Source organism: Myotis daubentonii, chromosome 3 (assembly GCF_963259705.1).
Source record: "Myotis daubentonii chromosome 3, mMyoDau2.1, whole genome shotgun sequence".
Classification (NCBI taxonomy): Eukaryota; Metazoa; Chordata; class Mammalia; order Chiroptera; family Vespertilionidae; genus Myotis; species Myotis daubentonii.
The window spans coordinates 86205842-86223254 of NC_081842.1; the positions used below are offsets into that span (position 1 = coordinate 86205842).

General features: G+C 38.4%; 2 protein-coding genes across 3 annotated transcripts in view; one reads left to right on the forward strand and one right to left on the reverse strand.

Moving 5' to 3' along the window:
* The window catches only part of ARL13B (ADP ribosylation factor like GTPase 13B), an 87096-nt gene that overhangs the window by 23958 nt on the left and 45725 nt on the right, over positions 1-17413 (reverse strand). The window lies entirely within an intron of this gene.
* Positions 647-16278, forward strand: STX19 (syntaxin 19). 2 transcript variants are annotated; one of them, XM_059688046.1, is made up of 3 exons: positions 647-900; positions 11264-11449; positions 14274-16278. In XM_059688046.1, the coding sequence occupies exon 3, from the start codon at positions 14287-14289 to the stop codon at positions 15169-15171; it is 885 nt and encodes a 294-aa protein (XP_059544029.1). In that variant the 5' UTR covers positions 647-900; positions 11264-11449; positions 14274-14286; the 3' UTR covers positions 15172-16278. The 2 variants fall into 2 exon arrangements, with proteins under 2 accessions (XP_059544029.1, XP_059544030.1); XM_059688047.1 differs by lacking the exon at positions 11264-11449.

Genomic DNA, 17413 nt, shown 5'->3' on the forward strand with positions numbered 1-17413 from the left:
CTTACCCTCAAATCACAAAAATCATGCAGAAAAAAAGGGATGGTAAGGAAATTTACTAATGTTAGAGACATTTCATTTCTAATTTTTCAAATAAATGTTTCACTCTGGTAAAAATTAATTTTGAATTGTTATATTGATAAAATAAACTGCATAACATTGCGGCCCAACTTTAGTTTTTCTATATTGAAAACTCTGGAGGAAACTTATTTTAAAATAAAAATACCAGGTACAATAACAAGAAAAGTGGTGTGGAAGGTTTAAAGGCAGGAGTTCTTTTCTGGCAGTTGTCATTCTGAAAATCAATGATTTTATGAGTGAAGCCCTTGGGATTTCCTAAAATAGAATAGAATTCAATCATTTTAAAGTAAATGGAACAAAAAGCTTTTACACCAAGCTTCTTTCCATTCCTATTTATTCTGAATTCTGTATATTGTAGCAAGTTTTGATACCTAAAAAAACCCAAAGAAACCTTTGTTTAATTACAACCCCCTTTTTATTAACTAATGCATTTTATATGTAATATAGAAATGGAATTACAGAGCCGGTGCCAAATACTCTATGTAGGCAGTTTAACAAGGACTTCCTGTTACCAACCAGCTCCAATGAAAATGATCTTCCTTTAATCTAAAGAATGGGCGGTTAACTGGCAGAACCGGATTCTCCAGGTGTGAAGTAAGCAATTTGTTCTTCTCAGCAAAAGGACAACTTTATCTCTAACTTATCTGGCTTCATAATTTGGCTTTCAATTAAGTTAATGATATGAAAATGTACAGAAATTGCCTGTGAACTATAAGATAGAGACAAATAATTTGATCAAAACGCTACAGATGATAGGTTTTCCTCTCACAGGCAGGACTCCAACACCGCAGGTGGAAAAGCAACAAAAGGAACAAGACAAAGGTAATAAACCACTCTTTTCTGTGTTTTTTAATGTGAGACACCCGTAGCTGAAATTTGTGGCATTTAAAAATAGCTCAATAGATAATTAAAATCACTTGTTTCGTTCAGATTTGGACCAGGCTACCAGCAGCTGATCTGCTCATATATATTGCTAATAAATTGATCTTGGTTTAGAGATCTCAGAAATAGACGACCATAGTAAAAATCAACTTCTTCTTTTAAGTCCTTTAAAAAGGAGCTTCTCATTTTGGAAACACTGGAAATTCGGATCCTATAAAAACAAACTTAAAATTCTTTCTTTTATAGACTGGTTATAAATTAGTCATACTGTGCTTGCTTTACAGAACACTTAACATTGAATTCTGAAAAGAAGCTTATGCCTAAATTTGACACAAATGTATAACTTTTAAAAAGTTAACATAATTTTGTAGAAGGTCTTAATTAATTTATTCATTGTTGTTTCCCAGAATATTTTAAAGTTAATCTGAGGAAATTAGAACATAATCTTGTAAAAGGACCACTGTGAAATATCAAAGTATTAACTTTTAAAATGTTTTAGCTAGTATATGAAAAGTATGTAATCGTAAAACTTAATATATTATACTTGATTTGACAGTTTTACATGTTTAATTCAGAATCATTTAATTGCTACATATATACTATGTCTAACACTTTCAAAATAAAGCAATATATATAGAGAGGCTTAACCAAAACACACTTTATTTTCTTATATTTCTTCAAAGTTATTTTATAATTGTTACCAAAGTATGCATGTACAGCATACTTTCACCAGGTAAGAGTCTTAATATTTAAACAAATCAGTTAACAATTAACTTACTTAAACTAAATAAAAAGTAAAATAAAAAGGCTCTGAAGGACTGCATTACAAAAACATCATATAATTCAAACTTTGAGAAATTATATACAACTTGCAATAAGTTGTTTTTTTCCTCATTTAAGTAGCCAAAGTGGTGACCATTCCAATAACATCAGCTCCTTTCACCTTGAACTATGGAAATTCTGCAAGCGGGTCTCATTCACAAAAGCCAAAAATAAAATAAAATGCCCCATTTTATGTTAGATAACAACTGGTTCTGATTACATTTCTTGAAATATTTTATTTAATCAATATAGTAACTATAAAAAGAAAATACCTTTAAAAATCTATAAATCTATAATGTATCTATCCCAGGGTATATTTCTTAAAGCACTAGATAATTTTTATTTATATTCCTATTCCTGGAAATGTTCTCTGTCTGCATTAGGGTGGAGAAACTTTTATTTGAGTCATATAAGTTTACTTTTCTATTTCCCAAAACAAACTGTCAAAGTTGATTAGCATGTTTAAAAATTAATATTCTTTCTTTTTGCAAATATGTTTAACCTAAAATTATTGACAGTAGAATTCAAAACAGTACAGTAATGTATTAAGTTAAACATGCTGAAATATGATTCATATTTGAATAGAACTCTTCCAACATTAAGAAAATAAATTTAAGGTATAGTAAAGATTGTGTAAAATGGTAGTCTCATCTATTTCACCTAGCCTAAGCAATTAAATGATAACTGTGAGCTTAATATTTTATGTTCATAATATTTTATGTTCATATGTCTCTTCTACCTTTTAAATTCTAATATGATTACATGTCTCACTTTGCCTAATATTCTATTTTATAAAGATATATTTTAAATTAAGCAATTAAATTGCAAATAGTTATACATGTAGTTATAAGTATGTAACTACTAGAAAGTACAATTTGCATACAGCATGTTAAGTGCACTTGAGTACCTACATTAAGTCGATTTCTGCAGAAATGAACAAGGATTTGAGGAACATTCTGAATTGTTAGCTCTGTAAAGAGAATCATTATGGCTCTGGGCAGTTTGGCTCAGTGGAGCATCAGCCTGCGGATCAAAGGGTCTGGGTTCAATTCTGCTCAAGGGCATGTACCTTGGTTGCAGTTTCCTCAGGAGGCAACCAATTAATGTCTCATCGATGTTTCTTTCTGTCTTTCCTTCTCTATTCCACTCTCCCTAAAAATCAATGCAAAAATATCCTTGGGTAAGGATTAACAACAACAACAAAGATAATCATTATGACCTTCAGTCGAGATGAACAGAAGAGAAATTCTTCCCTCTTCTACATACAGAAGTGTTTGATATGATCTTGAGAAAAGAAAAGACAAATTTTAAAACTACATATCATATTTGAAGTAAAGAAATTTCCAACTACCATAGATAAGGAGGGAACATAATCATAACCAAAGCAGAGAACAGCAATTAAAGCAACTCCATGAGCTACTAAAAAGCTGAGTTTTAGGTTTTTTTTGCATAATAGGGAACTAAAACTGAGCTTCCTAGATGAAGCATCAACCAGAAAAAATAGAACACAGTCTATATACAGAGATAGGAAAATCTCTGTTGGCTTGTCCAGGATTACAACAAGAAGTGAGAGATCCACTCAGGCTATAAAATTAGGCCCATATTTATACTGCATGGGTTACTCCATGGGGCCCCAAAATTGGATAAGACTGTATCCACATGCAGGGCACTGCAGGCATTCTTGTATAATATAATTCCCCACTGAAGATAAACTACTGACAAACTTCACTAAGTCCACTTGTCCACCACCAAGAGAAACAGTTCATGACTACAACAAAGGTATTTATTCCTCAGAGATCAAAATAACCTAATAATGTAAAGGATCTTTAACGTAAATGCCCTTTAACTATTCAAAGGAAATAAATGAAGACATGGGACCCATAAACCAAGATGAACACTGTATATAAACTTTATAGTTAATTTTATATAAACATCACTATATTATGCATGCCATGATATAAAGCCCTAAAAGGAAATGTTTTTCCTATAGTATCAGTAACATATAGAGATTCATATAAAAAAAGATTCAGCATATTTACTTGTTTTTTTTCCTAGTCAAATTATTAAGATTAATGAATACAAAATACATATCAATATATTTTGAAGAGTTCCTCAAAGTAACTTTTATTCAAATATGAAAGTATGGTAGGTACTCTTTCAGGAAACTGTTCTTCCACAGACAGGAACCCAGGGAAAGACAACCTTTACAAGGGTCAGAGTCAAAAATCTTGGTTTCCACAATCAGTGACAGTAACATTCACCTTCCTAAAGTATTTTGTAAAGGTATACTGTGCTACAATATCAATTTGAAATATTCTATTTCTTAAAAGCAAAAAATTTAATCTATGATGCTTTGGAAAAATAGGCTTTTGATGGAATTGGTCATTTATTTCTAATTTTTTTAAAAAAGGAAGACCTATCCAGCCATAAAAATATTAGAGGGGGTTGTTTCAGGATTTGTTCTAAGTCATACTACCAAAGAGAAAGTTGGAGACCTTGTAGTTTTTGAGAAATTAAAAGGTTGCTAGATGCTTCTTAGCAGTTATATAAACATCTTAGATAGAAGTTGATTCTCATAAATAAAAAATCAGAATGTTTTGTTTACATCCCCCTCATAGCTCATTGGAGTCTCCAATACTGTTACTCTTTTCTTTTTCCCATATTATCAGTATCACAAGACCATTTAGAAAACAACAACAGTGCACAAACAGCATATCTGCTATATACTTTGAAGCTATAAGAATTCATAGTTTCAAGTTAGTACAAGTGTAGGAAACAGGCTCGGCTAGTATGGCCCAGCGGTTGAGTGTTGACCTATGAACCAGGAGGTCACAGTTTGATTCCTGATCAGGGCACTTGATCCCCAGTGTGGGACGTGCAGGAGGCAGCAATCAATGATTCTCTCTCATCATAGACGTTTCTATCTCTCTCTCCCTCTCCCTTCCTCTCTGAAATCAATCCTATATACAGGTAATAAGCAAATTGACCCTAACGGTAGAACAACCAGGAACAACCAGTCACTATGATGTGCTCTGACCATCAGAGGGCAGACACTCAATGCAGGAGCTGCCCCCTGGTGGTCAATGCACTCCCACAGGGGGAGCTCCGCTCAGCCACAAGCCGAGCTGACGGCTGCAAGTGCAGTGGTGGTGGCAGGAGCCTCTCCCGCCTCCTCCTCAGTGCTAAGGATGTCTGTCTGCGGCTTAGGGCCACTCCCCTCAGAGAGTGGGCCTAAGCTGTCAGTCAGACATCCCCTGAGGGCTCCCGGGCTGCCAGAGGGATGTCTGACTTCTGGGGAATAGACATCCCCGATCCCCTGGGGAATAGGCCTAAGCCAGCAGGTGGACATCCCCGAGGGATCCCAGACTGCGAGAGGGTGCAGGTCGGGCTGAAGGACTCCCCCAGAGTGCACGAATTTTCATGCACCAGGCCTCTAGTACAAATATATTTTTAAAAAAGAATAGGAAACAGAAATCTCTGTATGTAAATAGTAATGAAGTATACTTCACTTCCATCTATGTTATCTCAGGCTATGACTAGGAGCTAAGGCAGAAGAAATTATAACAATCACAGTTTCTACATGATGTCAAGGATAGAATTCAAAATTTCTTAGAGACTTCCTGTGACCTAGGTCTATGAGATCAGTATTAATTCCTTTTCCTTTTCTCAACTGTAAAGTGTTTAGTTTGGTCTGATTAAAGATCTTAATAAAGCTGCAAACAACATAATTATTTTGGATCTGATATGCTCTATTACCTTCTATAAGAATTTTTTCCTTTTAAACATAGTATCTTTATAATAAAAACCCAGAGGTTGTGACACTGTAACGACCAAAGACCGGTCACCAGGAGGCTTCGCGTACGGCGAGGCACACACAGGTGGGCAGGGCTGCGTGCACTGCGAGGTGCATGTGGGTGGCCGGGGCCGTACGATTTCGCACACTGGGCTTCTAGTTTATAAGAATATTTGATACAAATCAACTTCATTTGTATGTTTCACTAGGATAACCCATCACTATGGATTAGGAAAAAAGAACAAGTCAGGCAGATTTATATCCGAATGTAGGCTCTGCCACTTTTTAGTTGTGTGGCCTCTGACAAGAAACTTTACCCTGCAGACACTAGAAATATTTAAGGTAGTTAAGGAAGTCACCATCCAAATAAGGGGAACTTCAAAGAAAAAGTTTACAAAGAAAATGGAGAAGCTGAAGTTCTTTAAAAAATTAAGATCTGTGCCCCCCAAGAAAATCCTAAACACATGAATTTTCAGATTGAGAAAGCTACTAAGTGTCTAGCAAATTCTGCATAAGGACATGCCCTGGGCTTCTTATTGTGAAATTTTAGAATACCAGAAATAAAGAGAAAAGGCCAAAAGTTTCATGAAAGGAAATTTTTTTTTTAAATCTCAAATTTTACACAAAATATCAGGAATCAGATGGCAGATTTCTCAAGGGCAACAAAAGAAGTTAGAGAAAAACAGCAAAATTTTCAAAATGCTAAAGGAATATATTATTTTTAAGTAAGAATGATATCCACAGAAAACATATCATTCAGGTGTAAAAATAGAATAAAATATTTTCAAAAATAGAAGTTGTTAGCACATTTACATTTTAAAAGGAAGTATATGGCAGGAGACATACTAGAAAGGAGAAAAAAAAATTCCAACACAACAGCTATGTGGTAAATCAGGTCAAGATAGAGAGATCTGGGGAAGAAGTCTCAAAAGATGAAATACTACAATGAAAGGAAAAAACACAATAACTACTATATTTACTAGTAGATGTATTAAGAGGATATTTTCAGCTCAACTTAAGAGTTTTGGAAGGAATTAGTGATGTATATGTAGAAAGTGAAGCAACTGAAAAACTTAGGTAATTAATAATTTCAAGAAAAATTAAAAAGTTACATGGTTCTTGATCATTGCGATGATTATATCGGTATGTTCACTTTGTGAAAAATCATCAAATTACACATTTTGTTTTAGGCACTTTCTGTGTATGTGAAAGTACGTCAATGAAAAGTTTTCCTAAAATAAAAGTGTAAATCTCTTAGCTCTAGCCACAGAAATGGCCTAGAAACAAACAAAAAACTTATTTGAGAAAGAAAGTATATAGTACCTTAGGTGACTCTAATGTGTATGATATTTGGTTATAAATGCAGAACACTGATTAACCCAAAACTGTGATATAACTATATTGAGGTAAAAATTGAGATGATGGGGTATAAAAAAAGGTTAAGTCCACATCTTTCACAACAGATATTCAGAATAATTTTTAAATCTAAAAAAGCAGAGATATCTACATAAGCAGATGACCAAGAAATAGGGAGTTTAAAAGCAACTTGTATCTAAGGAACTGACAATGACTCCCTTTGGGAACTGGGAACTGAAAATGAGGTGTTATGGGGCAGGCAGACGTTGGCTGTATATCGTTATAAGCATTGAAACGATTTGACTTCTTAAGCTGTGTATATGTAATAACTTGATGAAAACGAAAAGCATTTAAAAAGAGACAATTTGGCCCTAGCTGGTTTGGCTCAGTGGATAGAGCATCAGCCTGTGGACTGCAGGGTCCCAGGTTCGATTCCGGTCAAGGGCACATGCCCAGGTTGCGAGCTCGATTCCCACTAGGGGGCATGCAGGAGGCAGCCAATCAATGATTCTCTCTCATCATTGATGTTTCTCTCCCTTTCCCTCTCCCTTCCTCTCTGAAATCAATAAAAATATATTTTTAAAAAAGGGAGACAATTTGTATTCCCACCAACAGTACAGCAGGGTTCTCTTTTCTCCACATCCTCACCAACACTTGTTGTTTACTGATTTATTGATGATAGCCATTCTGACAGGTATGAGCTGATTTCTCATTATAGTTTTAATTTACATTTTTCTGATGATTAGTGACCTTGAGCAGCTTTTTGATATGATATGTCTATTGGCCATCCATACGTCCTCTTTGGAGAGGTATCTATTTCAGGTCTTTTGCCTATTTTTTAAATTGGATTGGGTTTTTTTGTGTGTGTTGAGTTTTATAAGTTCTTTATAAATTTTGGATATTAACCCCTTATCAGATCTATCATTGGCAAATATGTTCTACCATTCAGTGGGTTGTCTTTTCATTTTGTTCATGGTTTCCTTTGATGCAGATTGGTGCAGCCACATGGAAAGCAGTATGGACTTAACCAAAAACAAACAAACAAACAAACAAAAACTGTCAACGATTCCACTTACACTAATTTGAAAGAATATATGTAGTACCCCTATGTTCATTGCAATGTCATTTACAATAGACAAGATTTGGAAGTAGCCCAAGTGTCCATCAGTAGATGAGTAGATAAAAAAAAACTGTGGTACATTTACTCAATGGAATACTACTCTGCCATAAAAAGGAAGAAAATTTACCCTTTGTAACATTATGTCTGAACCTGGAGAACATTATGCTAATTGAAATAAGCCAGTCAGAGAAAGACACTTGTAAGTACCATATGATTTCACTCATATGTGGAATTTAATGAACAAACTGAACTACCAAGCAAAATAGAGACAGACTCATAGAAAGCAGGCAAACAGCTGGATGTGGGTGTGGGTGGGGGATGGAAGATTGAACAAATAAAAAATAAAAAGAGAGAACTCATGGATAAGGACAATAGTGTGGTGATTGCAAGAGGGGAGGGGATGGGTGGAGGTAGAAGAGGGCATAGAGAGGATAAATGGTGGCAGGAAAAATAAAAAAATTTAAAAAGCAACAATTTAAAAAAGGAAAAGCTATGGCTATATCAAAAGTGACATGATAGCTTAAAAAACACTTTTTTTAAATATATTTTAAATTTTTTAATTTTTTAAGTTTATCTTTTTATTGTTGACTGTCTTACAGATGTCCTCCATCCCCCCCCCCCCCCCCCGCCTTACTCCCTCCCACCCAGCCACCACTCCACCACAGGCCTTCACCAGACTATTGTCTGTGTCCATGGGTTATGCATATATGCATATAAATTATTTGGTTAATCTCTTAAAGCCCCCACCCTTCCCTCTGAGATCTGTCAATCTATTCCATGCTTCCATGTCTCTGGACCTATTTTGTTCTTTAGTTTATTTTGTTCATTAGATTCCACATATAAGTGAGTTCATGTGGCATTTATCTTTCTCTGACTGGCTTATTTTGCTTAGCATAATCTCCAGGTCCATCCATGCTGTCTCAAAGGGTAACAGACCCTTCTTTTTTACACCTGCATAGTTGTCCATTGTGTAAATGTACCACAGCTTTTTAAAAAAATTCTTTAATTGTTGAAAGTTTTACATATGTTTCCTTTTTCCCCTATTGACCTCTCCCAGCCCACTCCGGCCTCCCAGCACAGGCCCTCACCCCCTAGTGTCTGTGTCCATTGGTTATGCTTCTATGCATGCATACAAGTCCTTTGGTTGATCTCCTACCCTTCCTCTCCCCTCCCCTGCTTCCTTCTGAGGTTTGACAGTATTCGATGCTTCTATGTCTCTGGATCTTTCTACAACTGGCTTATTTTGCTTAGCATAATGCTCTCCACGCCCATCCATACTGTTGCAAATTATAAGTGTCCTTTCTTTATTACAGCAACATAGTATCCCATTGTGTAGATGTGCCACAGTTTTTTAATCCATTCATCTGCTGATAGGCATTTTGGCTATTTTCAGATCTTAGCTATATAAATAATGCTGCTACAAATACAGGAATGTATATATTCTTTCTGATTGGTGTATCTGGATGCTTAAGATATATTCCCAGAAGTAGGATCACTGGGTCAAAACACAGTTCCATTTTTAATATTTTGAGGAAACTCCACACTGTTTTCCTTAATGGTTACACCAGTCTGCATTCCCACCAGCAGTGTACTAGGGTTCCCTTTTCTCCACATCCTCACCAGCACTTGTTGTTTGGTGACTGATGGTAGCCATTCTGGCAGGCATGAGGCAATACCTCATTGTGATTTTTAATTTTCATCTCTCTGATGATTAGTGAAATCAAGCATTTTTTTTATGTCTATTTGCCATCTGTCTGTCCTATGTGGAGAAGTGTCTATTCAGGTCCTTTGCCCATTTTTTTAAAAATTATATTTTATTGATTTTTTACAGAGAGGAAGGGAGAGGGATAGAGAGCTAGAAACATCGACGAGAGAGAAACATCAATCAGCTGCCTCCTGTACACCCGCTACTGGGGATGTGCCTGCAACTGAGGTACACGCCCTTGACCAGAATCGAACCTGGGACCCTTCATTCCGAAGGCCTTTGCTCTATCCACTGAGCTAAACCGGTTAGGGCTCCTTTGCCCATTTTTTATTGGATTGTCCTTTTGTTGAGTTGCATTATATATTTTGGAAATTAATCCCTTACCAGATATATCATTAGCAAATATGTTCTCTCATAGTGGGATCCCTTTTCATTTTGATGATGGTTTCTTTTGCTGTGCAGAAGTTTTTTAGTTAGATGTAGTCCCATTTGTTTATTTTGTCCTTTATTTCTCTTGGCCTAGGACCATGGTCCGCAAACTGCGGCACGCGAGCCACATGCGGCTCTTTGGCCCCTTGAGTGTGGCTCTTCCTAAGCCTTAGGAGTACCCTAATTAAGTTAATAACAATGTACCTACCTATATAGTTTAAGTTTAAAAAACTGGCTCTCAAAAGAAATTTCAATCGTTGTACTGTTGATATTTGGCTCTGTTGACTAATGAGTTTGCTGACCACTGGCCTAGGAGATGTATCAGTGAAAATTCTGCTACGAGAGATGTCTGAGATTTTATTGCCTATGTTTTCTTCCAGGATTTTTTATGGCTTCACGAATTGCATTTAAGTCATTTATCTATTTTGAGCTTATTCTTGTGTATGGTGTAAGTTGGTGGTGTAGTTTCATTTCTTTTAATGGTTTCAAGAAATTTATTTTCTATTTTTTCTTTTAGTTATTTTTTAAAATTTATTTTTATTGTTGAATGTATTACAGATGTTCCCTTTTTTCCCCTTTGACCCCTTCTAGCCTGCCCCGACTCCCTGCCCGCCCGGCCTGCCCCAGGCCTTCACCACACTATTGTCTGTGTCCATGGGTTATGCATGTGTACATATAGGTCCTTTGGTTAATTCCACCCCTGCCTTCCCTCTGAGATTCAATAGCTTGTTCCATGCTTCTATGTCTCTGGATCTATTTTGTTCATCAGTTTATTTTGTTCATTAGATTCCACATATGAGTGAGATCATGATATTTGTCTTTCTCTGACTGGATTATTTTATTTGGAGGGGAAGTGACAGAGAGAGAGAAACATCAATGTGATAGTTTCATTTTTAATTGTATATTGTCCATCTCCCCTTAGATAGTAAATTATTCAAGGACAGGTATTATTGAAAATGCAATACAGCACTTAAAACTTTGCATATAGTAAGCCATAGTAATTAATTGTTAAAATGTCAGTCCTTTAAAAACAAAGGAATATTATCAGGACATTGGTTTAACCTTTTATGCAATGCAGGCACCGTTTTTACATCCTCAACGGGGTCATCACTGAAGAACATCTTGCACAGCTCCAGTGATGGCAGGCTTATTATCTCATGAAGCAGTTCATTCCATCTCAGGACAGTTCTGCTTGCGTGAAGAGTCTTCTTTATACCAGAGCAAACCTCTCTCCATATAATTTCCACCTTTGGAGTTAGGCCAAGTAAGTCGAATTCCTTTTACATATCCAGTCTTACACATTTTAGAAAACAGTTGTAGATATTGCCCATATCTTCTCTTTTGCAGGACAAGTATTTCCATTCCTTTGAATAATTCTCCATATATTACGTATGGTCTTCCAATCTCATCCTTTCCATGACAGTTTGGAAATTTCTAATTTATGAATTTTCATCACAAAATACCACATTCAGAACTTAACACAATCCCTCTCCCATTTGCTTTGACTAACAGAGTCAGTGGAACAAATACCTTTCTTAGCACTATTACTCATGAGAGCAAAATGACTATTCTGATATTTCTGATAGAAAGCTTGTATCTAACTAAAATCTCCAGTAATTTCATAAGCCCTGCTATGAATGCAAGGGCCTTCCATTTTGTAGATGTGAATTTGTTTTCTAAACAACTGGTGAACATTTTATATCTACCCTGATTAAACACATTGTTGTAACTTTTAGTATAGAGTTCCATGTTATTTTAATCTTTGAATCCCAACTCTGTACTTCCACTTAATAAAGACCCCTCCAAATTCTGTGCCATCAACATATTTGATAAGCATGCCTTTATAAGAACATCTAAATCACTGATAATATATTTGCATAAATAGCCCCAGCCAGTTTGGCTCAGTGGATAGAGTGTCATCCTACGGACTGAAGGGTCTCAGGTTCAATTCCCATCAAGGGCACATGCTCAGGTTGCAGGCTCAGTCCCTAGTAGGGAATGTACAGCAGGCAGCCAATCAATGATTCTCTCTCATCATTGATGTTTCTATCTCTCTCTCCCTCTCCCTTCCTCTCTGAAAGCAATAAAAAATATATTTTAAAAATATTTGCATAAATATATTAAAACTGGGTCCCACAGCATAACAGCATAACATTAGAGTTCTTTTCTTGTGATTGATATTAATTCAATGTGTAGTTCAATGAGCTATTTATAGCTCCCTTAACAGCTTCTTCTTAGCTGCAAAAATATGATGAAAGGTATTATTAAATGCCTTTCTAAAGTCAAGATGCTCTATGAAAATTAAATATTTTATTAACAAAGATTGCTTTTTATTCACTTCATTTCAGATATATATATATCATTACATATAAATTATGCACATCAACTTAATCCTATGGATAACTACCAACACAATGTCAACTTTATCAGTGCCCCTAAAATAATAATTTATATTAATACTAGAGGCCCTGCACGAAATTTGCAGTCTGGGAGCCCTCGAGGCATGTCCGACTGCCCACGGAAGCAGGAGAGGCTCCCGCCACCACCGCTGCGCTTGCCAGTCGTCAGCCAGGCTCAGGGGTTCTGGTTGAGTGGCACTCCCCCTGTGGGAGCGCACTGACCACCAGGGGGCAGCTCCTGCTTTGAGCATCTGTCCCCTGGTGGTCAGTGCATGTCATAGCGACCAGTCATTCTGTCATCAGGCCAGGACTGGCTCTCCGACATTCCCCAAGGGGTCCCGGATTGCAAGAGGGTGCAGGCCAGGCCGAGGGACCCCACTAGTGCACAATTGGTGCACAATCGGGGCCAGGGAAGGATGCGGGAGGTTGGCCAGCCGGGAAAGAGCCGTGGGAGGGCTCCAGGGCTTGTCTTGCCCGTCTTGCCCATCTTGCTCAGTCCTGATCGGCCAGACCCCAGCAGCAAGCTAACCTACCAGTAGGAGCGTCTGCCCCCTGGTGGTCAGTGCACATCATGTCAACTGGTCGACTGTCTGCCCCCTGGTGGTCATGGCATGTCATAGCAAGCAGTTGAGCTGCCTTAGCATATCATTAGCATATTATGCTTTGATTGGTTGAACAGCCAACCGGACAACTGGACACTTAGCATATTAGGCTTTTATTATATAGGATATTCTCATGTTTGTAAAAATTTTCTTAATGTAAATTTTGTTCTAAGACAGTCTGGATATCTTTGCAGAATAATGTTACAATTGACAAATCAGCAAAATCAGACCAAGACTAGGTTTCCATACGTATGCAATGGATAAGAGAACAAAACTATATCAAATGGTGCATTACTCTGGAAGCCTGTTATTTTAAGATAAATTTAACATTATCTATATTGCTTAAAGCTCTCATATGAAAGCTTCCCTGTCACTATACTGGTTTTAATTAAATCAAGTATATTTAGCAAAATGAGTATATGGACCAAATTAACCCAGAACAGTAGCTTTAGTAATAAGGGCACATCCAGGTGCCCTTTCCACTTTAAAAGTTAAAGATACTGTCAAGTAAAATCTTCCATTCCAGGACATATTTTCCCATATATAAAAAAAAAATCTATTATTATGTGACAGCATCATGACACAAAATATTATTTTGGGGCAGCCCAGCCAGTGTGGCTCAGTGGCTGAACATCAATGCAAGCATCAAGAGGTCACCAGTTCTATTCCCAGTCAGGGCACATGCCCCAATTGCAAGCTCATCCCCAATAGAGGGTGTGCAGGAGGCAGCTGATCTATGTTTCTATCTCTCTTCCTCTCCCTTTCTCTCTCACTAAAAATCAATAAAAAAGAACTATTTAAAATTATTTGGGGGCAGTTGTATCTGTCACTACTTTCTCAGCTACTTCACACAACTGAATAGACTCATAGTAGCCCCACAATCTTGCAAAGTAATTTAGACATTATTTTACATCACTATTTTATTGATGCTTATGAGGAAATTCTTACTGATTTTTCTAATTTTTTAACCTCTTTTCAGAAAATAGGAGGATTTCTCTGGGAGATAGATATAGCTTTGTGAAGCCAACTGATCCATGGGGAAATGCCCACCTTTTCTTTGTTCAACTCAACCATTTTTGCTTCCTAGGAATAAAGGGAAGATGAAGGATCGACTTCAAGAACTAAAGCAAAGAACAAAGGAACTCGAACTCTCTAGAGACAGGCATGAGTCAACTACAGAAGCAGAGGAACAAGGAAGGATTCTGCAGCAAGCTGTTATTTATGAAAGAGAGCCTGTAGCCGAGAGACACCTACATGAGATCCAAAAACTTCAGGAGAGTATTGACAGTTTGACAGACGATGTTCAAAAATTTGGGCAGCAACAGAAAAGTCTGTTGGCTTCAATGAGAAGATTTAGTCTCCTTAAGAGAGAGTCGGGCATTACAAAAGAGATTAAAATCCAAGCAGAACACATCAAGAGAGGTTTGGATGATTTGGTAAAAGAAGCAAAAAAATCAGAGGCTGAAACTGGTCCATCATCAGTGGTCACAAGGATACTTAAATCTCAGCATGCCGCAATGTTCCACCACTTTCAGCAAACCATGTTGATATACAATGACACAATAGCAGCAAAACAAGAGAAGTGCAAGACATTTATTTTCCGTCAGCTTGAAGTTGCTGGAAAGCAAGTGCCTGAAGAAGAAATAAATGATATGCTTCATCAAGGAAAATGGGAAGTTTTCAATGAAAGCTTGCTTACAGAAATCAATATCACTAAAGCACAACTCTCAGAGATAGAACAGAGACACAAGGAACTTGTTAATTTGGAGAATCAAATGAAGGATTTAAGGGAGCTTTTCATTCATATATCTCTTTTAGTAGAAGAACAAGGAGAAAGCATCAACAATATTGAAATGACAGTGAATGGTACAAAAGAGTATGTAAACACTACTAAAGAGAAATTTGGCCTAGCTGTGAAATATAAAAAAAGAAATCTTTGCAGGGCACTGTGTTGTTGGTGTTGTCCATGCTGTGGCTCAAAATAAAGAACCTGTTTTAGAAAACTCTTCAGCTTTAGAATGAAGGATGCCCTGTATTTCAGTATCTTGTTTTTCTTCATTTCACAGATTCATTCACATACTTTCTTATTATTGTTATAATTTCCTCCTTTGGTCCTTACCCACTAGAATTGCATACACTTCCAAAGCCAGTGACATAAAACGTCTTCATTTACTAAACTAAAAACATTATGCTTAGCTGTTGAAAGTGAGGTGAATGATCTTGTTTCTACTCAGGTATCAATCTCTACCATATGTTTTTGTAATTTCCAATGTCTTTAGGAGATGAACGTCAGTAAGTGACAACCAGTTAAACATTCTTTTGGTTCATTTCAGAATATTTTGGTAGGTAGGAATTGTATAAAATAAGACCTCAAAGGATACTATATTCAAGCAAATTTAACAGCAGCTGTATCAAATCTTTTATGTTCAGATATTGCAGATAATTCAGTGGTCAACTAAATCTTGATAAAATCCAGCCATGTACTTGATGAAGACTCTAGTTGGTAACTGGGAGCTGAATCTAGTTTAAAGCCTACGAAGGCAAATTAAGGCACTGTTTCCCTGAACTTGGGTTCATTCGGGACACCATGTAACATACAGAGCAGGAAGGTTGGGAAATGAAGTAAAAAATAAAGGTATTCTCAAAAGTTTCTCCATCACTTTTTTGTAAAGCCAGACACTACACTAGGGGCTAGGGATATAACTGGAACTCACAAAGGCATAGAAATCTGTAATTCACACTCTAGTGGAGAAAACAGATAACAAATACAAATATCAGATCATGCTGTCTTGGTAAACTTAAAATAAGGGTATGGTGAGTTAGAGACTATCACTACCAGAGTGGCATCTTTGGGTTGGGCGGTAAGAAAGGTAATATTAAGTGAAAATCTCAATGATGAGGACAAGGGATGGTATCTTCCAGGCATAAGATACAAACAGTAGAAAGACCCTGAGGAGGGTAATTTACTCTGGTCAAAGAAAAATGAATAGTACAGCTATATCACAGTGGCTAAAAGAGCAGTAAGGGAACAATGAAGTTAAGAAAGATCAGCAGGGGCTACAGTTAAGAGTCACGTAAGTGTGAAAATTACAGCAAGTATAATCAATGAAAAGCCTGCAGATTATTTTTTTTGGCCTGGGAATGTTATATAATCTACTAGAGGTCCGGTACACAAAAATTTGTGCACTCGGGGGGGAAGGGGGGGTCCTTCAGCCCGGCCTGTGCCCTCTCGCAGTCTGGAACCCCTTGGGAGATAACGACCTGCTGGCTTAGGCCTGCTCCCGGGTGGCAGAGGGCAGGCCCAATCCCTAGGTGCAGCCCCTGGTCGGGCTCAGAGCAGGGCCGATTGGGGAGTTGGGGCGCCGCCCCCTGTCATGCACAGAGTAGGGCGGATTGGGAGGTTGCGATGCCACCCTCAGTCATGCTCAGCGTAGGGCCAATTGGCGGGTTGGGGCACCGCCCCCTGTCACACTCAAGGCAGGGTCAATGGGGAGGTTGCGGCGCCAACCCCTGTCACGCACAGAGCAGGGCCAATCAGGGGGTTGGGGTGCTACCCCTGTCACTCACAGAGCAGGGCCCATCAGGGGGGTTGGGGCTCCGTACCCTGTCACGCACAGAGCAGGGTCGATCAGGGGGTTGGGGAGCTCCCCCCTGTCATGCACAGAGCAGGGCCCATCAGGGGGTTGGGGAGCTCCCCCCTGTCACTCACAGAGTAGGGCCAATAGGGGAGTTGGGGCACCGCCCCCTGTCACACACAGAGCAGGGCGGATCAGGGGGTTGGGGCACCGCCCTCTATCACCCACAGAGCAGGGCCGATCAGGAGGTTGGGGTGCCACCACTCTCACACTCAGGGCAGGGCTGATGGGGAGGTTATGGCTCTACCCTGTCACACACAGAGCAGGGCCCGTGGGGGGGGGGGGGTGGTTGGGGCGCCGCACCCTGTCACACACAGAGCCGCAGGGCGATCAGGGCGCTGCCCGCTGTCATGCTGATCCCAGTGCCGGGAGGCATATTACCCTTTTAGTATATAGGATAGAGGCCTGGTGCATGGGTGGGGCTGGCTGGTTTGCCCTGAAGGGTGTCCTGGATCAGGGTGGGGGTCCCCACTGGGGTGCCTGGCCAGCCTGGATGAGGGGATGATGGCTGTTTGCAGCTGGTCACACCCCCTTCAGGGTGGGGGTCCCCACTGGGGTGCCTGGCCAGTCTGGGTGAGCGGCTGAGGGCTGT